The sequence below is a fragment of the Copidosoma floridanum genome, unplaced genomic scaffold (assembly GCF_036245765.1).
Source record: "Copidosoma floridanum isolate Cflo_tuat_1 unplaced genomic scaffold, Cflo_Japanese_pri ptg000013l, whole genome shotgun sequence".
NCBI lineage: Eukaryota > Metazoa > Arthropoda > Insecta > Hymenoptera > Encyrtidae > Copidosoma > Copidosoma floridanum.
The window spans coordinates 24,684,060-24,697,288 of NW_028321890.1; the positions used below are offsets into that span (position 1 = coordinate 24,684,060).

Consider the following 13,229-nt stretch of genomic DNA (forward strand, 5'->3'; position numbering starts at 1 on the left):
GAGTTAATGGTAAAAGGTCTAAAGTGTTGTGATTTTGTAAAAATGGTTGATTTTATAAGCCATATGAGATGAGTAGAATATTTATACGTTAATAGGTCGATTTTCAAGTAAAAAATAAGTTGTAAACTTGCCGCAAATAGCACAGACAACGTTTGTTTTATATTTTATGCCTATGTGATCAGTTGCGGCTGGTTTGTAATTGACTAAATGGCTCTATTATAAGTATTGGTAATAATTATTTGGATCAGCGCCATCTAGCGGTATTTTTTTTTTCGCCAAAAGTGGCCTCTAAAATTCTGAAACCGAGCATTAGCGCTTAGAGCCATTTAACCCATTATAAACCAGCCGCAACTTATTTCGTAGCTACAAAATAAAAAAATAACAATACATGTGTTTTTGGCGGCAAGTTAACAATCTATTTTCTATCAAAAAATTGACGTCCTATGTATTTATACTTTTGAAGATAAATTTTTGAGTAAAAGATAGATTGTTAAATTGCCGCCAAAAACACTTGTACTGTTATTTTTTCATTTTATAGCTACTAGATGAGATGCGGCTGGTTTATAATTGCCTAAATGGCTCTAAGCGCCAATGCTGTGGGTCAAAAGTTTAGGGCCACTTTTTAGTTCAAAAATCCCCAACGCTAGATGGCGCTGATCCAAATAATTATTACAACTGAACAACTTACAGTAGAGCCATGTCATCAATTATAAACCAGCCGCAACTAATTTTTAGGATAGACAATAAAAAGTTGACATGATTAGTGCTGTTTGCGGCAAGTTTACAATTTAATTTTCACCTGCAAATTGACCTCCAAAACCTTAAATATTCTATTTATCTTATAAGATATACATGGCTTGTAAAATCGACTACTTAGTACCTTAGTAGTGATTACTATAAGTACTACTATTTTACTATTACTACTAGTAACGATTTTTGTTTACACAAGGGTGTCTTATGTAGGGGGGCGGGGCAAGGATCAAGATGACTATTGCATTGCACACGCGTTTAATTGATTGACAAGAGATATCTTACGTTTTATTTAACCTGTTGTTATTATCTAAAGTAACGTGTTTGAATGAAGCAAATATAATATTAGTATAATGGTTTTGCGTAGCTCTGTGAAAAATAATGTTGATGGGTATCTCTGCATGCCATAGCAAACGTTTACTTCAAACTAAACATACTTATTTAAGCACTACTGTTGTGATGATAATTAGGAAATGAAAAATATCACGAGGTACCACACACGAATTAATGTACTTGGAAAGAATGCAATGAAATTATATTAATAAAATTCAAGAATGTTTTATTTTATGAAAAGTTCATGATTTCAAGTAGTATGTCTTAAGGAAGTTACTAAGTTTTAGTCGTATAAATGTGTGTCGAGGGAAGTTACAGCTACTTAAGAAGCTATATATTTACTACAAATATTAAATTATCTTCCGATATTAGTGAGAATTACATATATGACAGGTACGTGTGTACACTTGTTACCAAAAAAAACTACAAGAAACTTATACAAGCTTGGGATCATCATCCATCAACATGTTTTCTTTGATTTTTTTCTAGAATTTGAGAAATCGTGCGTGTTATCATCGGGTATATTTAACTTCAATGAGTTGAACTTTTTCCCTTATATTAATTCATGCATATATACTATCGATTACATGGCTCTACTCTAATTATTACAGTTTACAGTATAGCCATGTAATCAATTATAAACCAGCCACAACGTATTTGGGACACATAAAGTAAAGATTTGACGTTGTCTGTGCTATTTGCGGCAAGTTTACAATTTATTTTATACCCAAAAATCTACCTCCAAAAGTATGAATGTATAAGTCAATTTTTTGGTAAAAATAGGTTGTAAACTTGCCGCAAACAAACAACGTTGATGTTATGTATTATGTCTATGAGATTACTTGCGGCTGGTTTATAATCAATTACATGGCTCTATACTGTAAATTGTAATGATTATTTAGATCAGCGTCATCTAGCGTTGCGGATTTCTGAACTAAAAAGTGGCCCTAAACTTTTGAACCAGAGCTTTAGCGCTTAGAGCCTCTTTGCCTATTATAAACCAGCCGCAACTTGTCTTGTAGCTATAAAATAAAAAAATAACAATATATGTGTTTTTGGCGGCAAGTTTACAATCTATCTTTTACTAGAAAATTCATCTTTAAAAGTATAAATACATAGGACGTCGATTTTTTGGTAAAAAATAGATTGTTAACTTGCCGTCAAAAACACATATATTGTTATTTTTTCATTTTATAGCTACGAAATGAGTTGCGGCTGGTTTATAGTTGGCTAAATGGCTCTAAGCGCTAATGCTGTGGGTCAAAAGTTTAGGGCCACTTTTTAGTTCAAAAATCCGAAACGCTAGATGGCGCTGATCCAAATAATTATTACTATCTGTAGTAGGGCCGTGCAATCAATTATAAACCAGCCGCAACTAATTTTGTAGACAGAAAATAAAAATTTGACATGAGTAGTGCTATTTGCGGCAAGTTTACAATTCATTTAAATTTTTATTTGAAAATCTACCTTCAAAATTATAGATATTCTACTTATATGGTTTAAATCACCATATGGCATTACTTAGAAGTGATTATTATAATTACTACACATAACTTCACGTATATATCTTACACCGTGCTCTCTTTACAAAAATGATAAAATCAGAGGCTGTCAGAGATGAGTACTCATGACTTATGAGGGAGCCTGGACATGAGAGACTTGCACTTGCAGGTTCAGATGAGATCGCCGTACGCCCCTGTGAGTGCGAGAGAGAGAACATATAATTCTTGCATCTCTCTCGCACTCGCACGGGCTTAAGGCGATCTGACCTGAACGTGCAAGTGCACTTGCATGCAAGTCTCCCATGTACTTACAGGCTCCCTGAGTCATGAGTCATTAAGCTTTACGCGCTTTCGTGCATTCGTCGTACGTCCGTACGTGTTTTTGTGCACTCATACTTGCTCTTGTGCGTGCTTGTGCGTTTTTATGCAGATGTCGTGACCGGGCTTTTGATAGTCTTGCGAGTACAACTGTACAATAGGATTGTACTTATTTGCATTTTTTAATTTGTAAGTTTGTTTGTTTCGTTGCAAAATAAATATTGACGAAAGCTGTGATAAATACAGAATGGATTTGATGCCACCTTTGGAAATGGTTTATCAGGCCATCCATACCCTGTACAATGATCCTCATAGTGAAGAAAAAGAGGAGGCTGATGTATGGCTCAGGGAACTGCAAAAATCCGTAAGTATTCTATTATTTTAAGTGAGTGTGGGACCACTTACGGTAATGATAATTAATAAATGTCAATAAAATTGAAGTTTGTCTTACGGCATAACCTCCAAAATGTACATTCTACAGTGGATTATTTTTCGTATTACTTACTTGGTTGATTGTTATTTGAAAATTTTTAGTTTCCTTAGTTGACAGATAAAAATTAATTCAATACAACGATTATATGTGCGTTATTAGAATTACATTGCATAATTAATGTTGTATGAAATTCTTGAATTTAATTTTTATTTCTATTTTAAAATTACATTTATCTACTACTTAATTTAAAAAACAATTTTCTAAGCAAGGATATAAATATTTTGTGATGTAGGTATGGTCATGGAAAATTTCAGACGAAATGCTTCAGCAACAAAAGGATATGCAGTCATGTTATTTTGCGTCTCAAACCATCAAATCAAAAATTCGAAATTGTTTTCAAGAACTTCCTGCAGAATCTCATATTTCTCTTAGAGACTCGCTATTGAACCATATATCACAAATCAATAAAAATACAGATGTAGTTATTGTTACACAGGTTTGTCTAAAGAAACAATTTTATATACCCAATAAATAACCTTTGTAGGACTTACTAAGCTAGTCATACTTCATGATTTTCTTCTATTTGACTTCATATAGTCGAAAGAATTCCAGAATTTTCGAGTTTGTTTAAGTAAACCAAATAATATGTAGGATTTTTCTTTAATTACAGCTGTCTACTGCATTGGCCGATTTGATACTGCAAATGGCAACTTGGGAACACCCAATAAGAGATCTATTTGAAAAGTTTGGTAATGATCCTGAACACCAATGGACTCTGTTAGAAATTCTTAAAGTCTTACCTGAAGAGATGAACCCTAGATATCTTAGGCTAGGAGAAAATAGAAGGGAAGAAATTACCAAACATTTCGAATTCTATGGTGATTTGGTCTTGCAATATTTGGTAAATAAGTTAAATTTTCTAGGACAATTTTTTACGGAACCAGTTCAGACTACAGGAATGAATATCTAATAATTTTTTTTTCTTTTAAGATTAAATGTTCAGAAAAAGATCAAAATCTTCTTACTTACAGTAAGATCCTAAAGTGTTGTACATCCTGGATAAAAATTAAAGCAATATCAATAACTGCTCCACTGTTTCCTCAATTTACAGCATTAGTTTTTGAAGTATAATCATTTATTCAGCTACTTACTCAACCTCTCAACATTTTTGATAAAAATGACTCATTAACATATATTTTTAGATTTTGCAAAATAATGTGACAGGGTCAGATTTACATAAAGATGCTGCTGATTTCGTGATTAAGACACTGCAAATATTAGCAATTAATAGTTCATTAATGATAGATATCAACACAGGGGATCCGATTGTACCATTACAAAAGTTGCAGCTTGATCTTTTTACCAGGATTGTAAATTTAGAACAATCTTATAACATGTCTGTTGCTCATGAAGATATAAACAAGTAAATTTTCAAATACATTTTTTTTTCTGAAAATATAAGGCCCAATAACGCTCCAAATGGTATTTTTAGGTCAATGAACTACTGTCAGATTTTCATTGCCTTATCAGATGCAATTTTAAAAACAATTGTAAATGGAAGTTTAAATGGAAAACAACATTTTGTTCTTAAAGCTCTAGATTTCGTTCTAATGTGTGTTGGCCATTACGATTATGAAGTAGGTTTAAAAGAATTTTCATACAAATGACATACTTTATTTTTTAATAATTTCAAATTATGTTATCTAGGTAGCACTTAATACATTTGAAGTTTGGTACAATCTTTCAGAAATTATGTATCAAACAGAAAATGATGAACTTTTCATTGTTTTCAAGCCACATATAGATAAACTCATTAGCGCTCTTTGCAAACATTGTCAAATGGAGTCAGATCATGTAAATATACGAAAATCAATTCAACATTTTTTTTAACAACAAATATATTAATGTGTATTAATTTTCAGTTGGGTGTACTTGAAGAAAATGAAGAATTTGTAGAATTTAGAAGCGCTGTTGAGGACTTGATAAAAGACGTAATCTTTATTGTTGGTAGTAGTCACTGTTTTAGGCAAATGTTTAATGTCTTAATGGATGGATCCCAAGGTGAGCCAGCTTGGGAAGTAACAGAAGCTGCGTTGTTTGTAATGAAAGCAGTAGCAAAGAACATACTACCGTAAGTTTTACGAGTTGCTTCTAATCCGACATGAGATGCATTAAATGATTTTTTTTTTTTTTTTTAGTGAAGAAAATGATGTTGTACCAAAGGTCGTGGAAGCTATTTTAAATTTATCTGACAAGACACACATAGCAGTCAAACACACTAGCATTCTTTTATTAGGTGAACTTTGCGAATGGGTTCAAGTTCATCCCCAAACTCTAGGTATGTATAGCCTATGTGCACATTGTAAGTTTAATATGATAATGTATAAAGGAGGAAACAAATTATTCTTTCGTGAGGTAATGAAAGTGATATTTTTTTAATTTTTAGAGGCCATACTAAATTTTTTACTCAACTGCTTGACTCAAAAAGGATTAGAAGGAGCGGCATCAAATGCTTTACAGAGTATTTGTACAATGTGTTCAAATCATATGGTGTCACATTTTCCCGGATTATTACTAATAGCTAAATCTATAAATACTTTTGAAATTAGTAATCGTGCAGCTATTAGTATCCTTCAAGGTACAGTATTCAAAAATACTTTTTATCGATTGTTCTTTTGATGAAACTGTTTGTGCCATACCTGATAATTATGTATTCAGGTGTCTTAAACATTTTGAGCAGACTGCCTAATTCCGTTGTTGCTCAATATGTGAAAGAACTTTGTTGGTGTCAAGCAAAGCCATTGAACGAGTTGATAGAATGTAGGATGGTTGTTGAGAAAGATACAAAAACAGATCCAGTTATATGGCTCGATAGGTTGGCTGTAATTTTTAGGAATGCAAATCCAATACTTGAAGAAAATGTGCATCCTTGTACAGAAGCTGCTGGAGAGGTAAGTGAATACAATAAGTATTCTTTTCGTTGTTTCATTCCATTTTAACAGTAATATTTTATCTTCAGATGTGGCCAGTCTTGTCAAACACTCTTGCTTTTTACCAGCATGATATTCGAATTATGGAAAGGTGTTGTCGATGCATAAGATTTATGATTCGATGTCTTGGACAACATTCTGCATTTCTTCTGGATACCCTAGTGAAACAGGTTAATAAAGTTAATGCATAATTTCGGTAATGAAAGAGTGAAACACTCTAATGATGTTTTAAATAAAAACTTTTTATTGCAGATTATTGAGTTGTACACAATACATCATCATAGCTGCTATTTGTATTTAGGTTCTATACTAGTTGATGAATTCGGTTTGGATGTCAACTACGTTTCTGGCTTACTGGGAATGTTGGAAGCATTTATCGGTCCGGCATTTACATTACTCCAACAAACAGATGGTCTTGTCAATCATCCTGACACAGTTGATGATTTATTCCGACTTTGTACCAGGTAATCACAAAAATTATAAGTGATCAATTCAGCATCTTATACTAAACGATTCTTATATCTTTTAGATTTCTTCAAACTTCGCCTGTTCCTTTTTTACGTGCTCCCATGATAAATGATATATTAGATTGTGCGTTATTAGCTTGCAGTATCCATCATAAAGAAGCTAATGCTTCAGTTATGAAATTCTTTTTTGACCTCATTCGTTGTGTTACTTGTTGCGAAGTAAGTTCTAATTCAACCAAATATGTACACTTCAAACACAAAAATCTTATAACATTTTCTATGGTTTTAGAATGGATCAGACCTTACAGTAAGGCGGCAATTGATTGAAAATATTTTACGTGAAAAAGGACCGGCTCTAGTTACAACACTGATTAATTCTGCCGTTTTTCATTTACCATATTATACTTTATCAGACATTTCTAATATCATTCTTGAATTAAGGTTAATTAGTGAAGAGGTAAATATTATGAAACATTATTATAAATTTTTTTTTATTTAATTCTGTGCTACACGGTAAAATTTACGTCAATATGTTTTCAGTTTCAATCTTGGGTACATCAAGCCATAAATCAAATGCCTACTAAAAACGCTGGTGGAAGTGAGACATATAAACCAGAACAGCTAATGGAGTTTTACACTACCATCACAACGTGAGTAATTACCTCAATTTATGGACTTTTTTTGATAAGGCTTCTCAAACGTTCTTTGTTACTTGTTGTAAATGATGATCGTGAAAAATACACTTGGTTTATTTTTTTCATACTTTCAGGGCAGAGAGTTCAAACGCAGTCAAACGTTCACTTCTAAATTTTATACGTTTGTATAATTAAGCATGGAAAAAATAAGATTTTTCTTATTTTAAGTATGTTTGACGTAAAGTAAAACGGTCATGTGAGTCATAATCACTTTTTGTGAATAAGAAGAGTATTAAAATGACGAGAAGAAAATGTTTTTTAATTTTAATAAAAATGTAATATTTTGTAAGTCTTGCTTTTTTCACTACCCTATAATTTTTATAAAATTTTTCACAAGTGATATAATTACTCCTAACCAGAAATTACATTTATTCAAGTTTTATGAATAGCATTATTAATCAATACACTTTTTGCTCTGGAGTTTTTCTAAAAACTTAAAGAAAATAAAACTCAATAAATTAATTTTTATTTTCTACATTAGAATTCATATTTCTAGTCTTACAGGCATTTGAAAGAAAATTTACTCAGTGTATTTGCGTATGACGATGATGAGAAGCTAATATTTAATAAGTTTTTTTAGGACATAAAATTTATACAAAACGCGTCGATTAATGTTCGAAAAACTGTAGCCGCTTATACGTTTCTATCAGAAAGTTTTTGATTATTGGAAATGAACGTAATTAAATAAAAATATTTTCAAAATTATAATGAAGATATAATAAAATTATAATCAAATTTTTTTTTGAATAACGACTCTTTTTGTTCTAAGTGATAAAGTAGGTAGTGTTTATTTATCATTTGTTGCCAGTAATTTCTTATAAGAAAACTTACTCAAATGTTACTAGCCTCGTAGTTAGATAATATATCTATTTTTTTGTAATGTGTGGTAATCAGAGTTTAATTCTTTCTTTTATCGGAATTTATCCACTTTATTAGAATAATTTTTTTAATGCGCGCGCTTTTAGCCACATTTAATGCGCATTTTCATAAAATGTTGCCTTTTTTTCTTTTCAAGCATGGAAACCTACCCTTAGATATCAACGAGTTATTCACCTGTTCGCACCTTCTTCGCCGTAAGTATTATTTCTTTCAACTGTTCGACAATGAATTTACATCTGATAGCAGCGTGGGTGTATTTTCATTAGATGGAATCTCATGGAGGAAACAATTGTAAAAGCAAGTGTGAACATGTAGTACTTCTTTATTTGCATCCAAAAGAGTGGCAGGTGGTGTCCGTTTTTGAGGTTATGCAATTTCCCTCGCGGCCGGCTTCTTCTTTGTCCGAGAGTTCATGTGCCTCTTTTTGGTGACTTTTCTCGACACATCCGTCCATGGCACGTCAGCATCAAGGTTCGTAAATTTTATTATTTTTTCTATATTTAATTGGTTACATAACACATATTTTCGTTCTTACGTAAGTCGTTTTTTTCCTTGCCTGGTAGACATTCTTTATGCAGCCATAAAATAAAAATTATCTACGAGTAGATGCATTGAGGGTGTATTGAATGCTAAATATTTTTTTCAACAACTTTTTTTTATTAACATGTAAGTACTGGTCCATACACAGCCAGAATACAGTCTCGAATGAGCCTTACTTGATATTGATTTTGTGATGGAAGACTGATGCAACATAGCATTCAAATTTGAAGTTTACTGTATAGTTTTTAAAATGTCAAACCATTAAGTTAATTGTTGTATTCTACTATCCAACGAATGATTTATCAGAATACAAGTTATTTTGCATGTTGCTGATTAATTGTAAAGCGATAGTTTCATACCGTTCCAATGCAGTTACACTGCTGAATTTTTCTTTGTTTGAGAAATTACTTATGAAACTTGATCCAATTATGGTATTTGATCGTACTGCCTAACTGCTCTTTAAAAGTATGAATTTTTCCTTACAATAATTGGTATAATCATTAGATAATTAATAATAAATTGTATTACTGTAATCAATACAATTTATTTCTGATTGTTTCTAATGATTCGCTATGAACAAAAATGTATGTAAATTAATACTCAAATAGCTTTGTTTTGAAACTGAATACTCATCCAATGGAAACCTGATCCGTCCCATTCATCTCAAAAGTATTTCTTCAAAGCGCCCACAACAATAATTTGACCCAAGTCTGTAGTCATCACTATCCAATGTATGTGATACTTGGGTGCTGCAGCCATAAAACCTGCATCCCGCATGTATAAGGTACAGGCTCGTCCCGACTCAGTGGTACTTGTATGTATAACACACCAATACTAAGTACGCGCATTCCCTTCTTTCCGGTCGTCCGTAAACTTTTTGTTGAAAGATGGGAAAGAAGACGTCTTGCACCTATACAAAGAAAGCAACCCGAAAAAAAAAGAGCAAAGGTCTGCGCGATGACTAACAGGATTAAGCTCGAGTCGTGTATGGGCATATAATTATGAAAGCCTCTCCCCTTGAAAAATGCACTCTTGGCCCGTCTCTTTTTCTTTTTTTTAATTTTTTTGTGGAACGATAGTACTTATAAGCATGGAGCTCCCTTTTTTTTAAATGTATCTCGAATACGTATCCTCTCCGGGCATTCCCTCGGCTCCAGGACATTGCCGACGATCCGCAGGCTTGAGTCATCCACGTGAGTCAGTTTTAACAACGTCGGGCCACTTCGAGCGGGCGGTTGTTGACACCTCGTACATATACATATATGTATACACTTAACGTAGAGTAATATCGGTTTCCAACAAAGGAATTTCGCCCGGTGCGTTGCACCGACTCGCCGCTGACTGTCGTTGTTCGCTTCGGTTTAGTCAGGAAAGGAGGTTTTTTTTTTTTTTATTCCAGTGGGAGGGTGACAGGTATGTGAAGAGTGGCATGTTTAACTGAGAAATTTTGTACTCATCTTTCGTTGAATAATGGAACAATTGCTTTTATCATTTGTTTATATAAAAAATTACTCTAATCATTATATTGTGTTCAAGTACATTATATCTCTTATTATGTATACATATACTTAGTAACGTATACATATACTCACTTGAACTTTCGAAACTGCTCTTTGACAAATGGAAGTTACTCACCGTCAACAGTATTGTTTGCATTGCTGTATGATTATAATTAACAATACCTCCAAAAAATTTATCATTTGCTTAGGAAGAAAAATGTCGCAGTAATTTTGTTTATGATAAAGTTAGAGTAATTTTAAAACACAGTGACCGTGTGACTAATGTTAATTTTTTTTCTTCTGTTGACTAATTTTTATAGATAGTACAAATCACCAAGTAAGTTCACTGTTATTTACTCTATTGGAGGACTTTATTTATTTTTCAAATGTTACCATGACTTTTCTCTTGTAAGTTCCAATATCTTACTGATTACGAATCTTTTATAAAATTTAGTTCTCCATGGCTTTTATCATTATGCCAATATTGGCTTCAACTCAACGATTTCGAAGAAGAAAAAAAAAGGCAAAAATTAAAAGTTCATTGGCACTACTCACATACTTCAAAGTCAGACAAAGAGACACGAGCTTGGGTCATGCGAATTCGCGAGAGGGAGAAAAAAAATTAACAGCCAACCACAAATTGCAGCAGCCCGACCAGATGCTCCGCAGAGCCCCTCTTGTCCTTCAGACACTCGTTAACTTGTCGAATTCAATCGACGGCACTATTGACAGTTTTTTCAACGCTCCAAGCAAAGCGACACCGTGGCATTTTCAGTCTTACCATTCACCGTAAAAGGAGAAAATATCGTTTCTCGAGACATTATTTTCACAGTGCAAATTCACTTCATCGCTCCATTATGAAGATTTTTCTCGGGAGCCGATTATACCTTGTCGCGATAAAAATTGTTCGTTCGCGATATTCGTATACCCGAGCGTTAAATAATTGCTCAACCCTTGAAAACGACTCGCGCGGACCACTCTATCGGATTAATATGTCGCAGCGCGCCGGAAAAACACCCTCGAAAAAAAAAAAAAAAAAAAAACAATTTATCTCTCAAAAACAACGCACTTTAATCGATTCCACCACGGTTTGTATTACATATAGCCTGCCACTTGACGCTATCGCTATACAGGAGCCATCGAGCCCCCAAATAAAACGCTGCCCTGTGCTGAAGGAAAAAAAAAAAAAATAAAAAAAAAGTGAAAAAACAACACGGGGAGGGAAAAAAAAAAGAAACAAGTCGCGTGTCGCCGGTGACTCCCCCCTCGCCCCTTCACATATCGACCAATTGTCATCAACCGATCGGCCGCGTACGACACCGCGATGTGTATCCACGGCTTCATGTACATATAGCATCGGTTATAGATCCGTCGCGTCGCGCATATATATATACATACGTATATCTATACGAGAAGCATCAGCAACAACCCCCTGATGGTATATATAATATACGTATAGCAGAGTATGTGTGTACGCGAGAGCGTTGCCGGGCAACCAGACAGTCAGACTCTGCGTCTACCGATCTTTCTCTCCTCCGCAGCCGAGCGAAATCCTGCTGGTGTGAGAGAAGAGAGAGGGAGAGAGGATGTGCGCGTCTCTGGTGTACGGCCAGGCGAGCAGTACTCCCCGAGGGGGTGAAGGACCCAGGGTTGAAGCGAAAGAGGCGCAGACACACGCGAGAGGAGGGTGGGATATGGGGGTACATGTGTGTACAGAGATACGCTCCGAGTAGATACATTGTATCGTGGAGGCGAGGGGGCTTGGGGGCCCGTGGTGTTAGGATGAGAATCGAGAGCTGATGGGGTACTGGTGCAGAGGGAATTGATAGAAGTGAGGGGTTCGATGTGAGTTTGGTTCCCGATTATTATAGGATAAACCATAAATTAGGGGCATCGGAGTAGCTTTACCAAATGCTCAAAGTGATGATAAACTATCTCTTTTTCTCCTTGAGCTCTTTGTCCCCTGTGTATAATGCACTTGTTTTCAAAGTACCGAACAAATTTAACATGCACATTGGAGAGGTTGGATAAAGACTCCCGATTTAACAGGAAGAGATATACATACTGTGCTACAGACTAGTCGGTCATTCTACATTTTTCGGATCAAAACCAATATTAAGTTAAAAAAAAATATGGAAAAAACGAAAATTCTCCGTACTTAGAATTCAATACACTATTTTTAAAACAATGGTGTCATTAGTTGTTGACGTATATTGCTCTTCGAAACAACAACTTGAAAACATGTAAAAGTTCATCTTTTTGAATGATACAATATTTTTTTATTTTATTTTTTTAATTGTATCCATTCGACCAATTAATTGATGATCAATTACCATAGGTGGTAAAAGTAGCGAGAGATAGTTGAGGGGTAGAATAGAATGTCCGATAAATAAATGCTCGCGAGCGTATTAGCTCGATTGAGGTAGATTACCGGGTGCATATAGATTTCTCCAAGGGGGAAGGGCAAATAATAGAGACAGCGAGAGGGAGAGAAGAACAAGAGACCAAAGAAGAGGAGGATGTATGCGTGACAAAAGAGGCCTTGCCTATATAAAAGAGGGGTTACCTGTAATCTTGGTGCACTGGAGGAATTGCAGTGCTACGTTGGTAGCGTGCATCAGCAACGGGACAAAAAAAAAAAAAAAAAAAAAAAAAAAAAAAAAAAAAAAAAAGAAGAAGAAGAAGACATACAGGAAAAAGGTAGTGCGGTGGTGTGCTTGGTTGTATTTAGAGTGTGTGACTACGTGAAGAGGCGAGGTCAGTTATCTGACTTTACCGCCACGCCCGGCCGTAAGTGTAAGTACATCAGCAGCTCTATGCGTG

At 34.3% G+C, this 13,229-nt stretch overlaps 1 protein-coding gene across 2 annotated transcripts; it reads left to right on the forward strand.

The window, feature by feature from the left end:
- The first annotated feature begins 2,961 nt into the window (after positions 1 to 2,961).
- LOC106647344 (transportin-3-like) lies at positions 2,962 to 7,755 on the forward strand. 2 transcript variants are annotated; one of them, XM_089590952.1, is made up of 18 exons: positions 2,962 to 3,068; positions 3,150 to 3,267; positions 3,629 to 3,832; positions 4,007 to 4,237; positions 4,327 to 4,461; positions 4,539 to 4,759; positions 4,829 to 4,973; positions 5,044 to 5,190; positions 5,259 to 5,467; positions 5,535 to 5,674; positions 5,783 to 5,974; positions 6,055 to 6,287; positions 6,356 to 6,496; positions 6,579 to 6,790; positions 6,856 to 7,012; positions 7,083 to 7,250; positions 7,334 to 7,443; positions 7,563 to 7,755. In XM_089590952.1, exons 2-18 carry the CDS (start codon positions 3,151 to 3,153, stop codon positions 7,621 to 7,623), a joined length of 2,823 nt encoding a protein of 940 aa, XP_089447078.1. In that variant the 5' UTR covers positions 2,962 to 3,068; position 3,150; the 3' UTR covers positions 7,624 to 7,755. The 2 variants fall into 2 exon arrangements, with proteins under 2 accessions (XP_089447078.1, XP_089447079.1); XM_089590953.1 differs by lacking the exon at positions 2,962 to 3,068 and adding an exon at positions 3,080 to 3,092.
- The last annotated feature ends 5,474 nt before the right edge of the window (positions 7,756 to 13,229 follow it).

What these genes read in the sequence shown, in the direction of transcription:
- LOC106647344 (XM_089590952.1), top strand. Translation starts at nt 3,151, where the DNA reads ATGGATTTGATGCCACCTTTGGAAATGGTTTATCAGGCCATCCATACC. An exon ending in TCAGGGAACTGCAAAAATCC is followed by an intron (nt 3,268 to 3,628) that starts GTAAGTATTCTA and finishes TTTGTGATGTAG; the next exon opens with GTATGGTCATGGAAAATTTC. An exon ending in TGGATACCCTAGTGAAACAG is followed by an intron (nt 6,497 to 6,578) that starts GTTAATAAAGTT and finishes TTTTTATTGCAG; the next exon opens with ATTATTGAGTTGTACACAAT.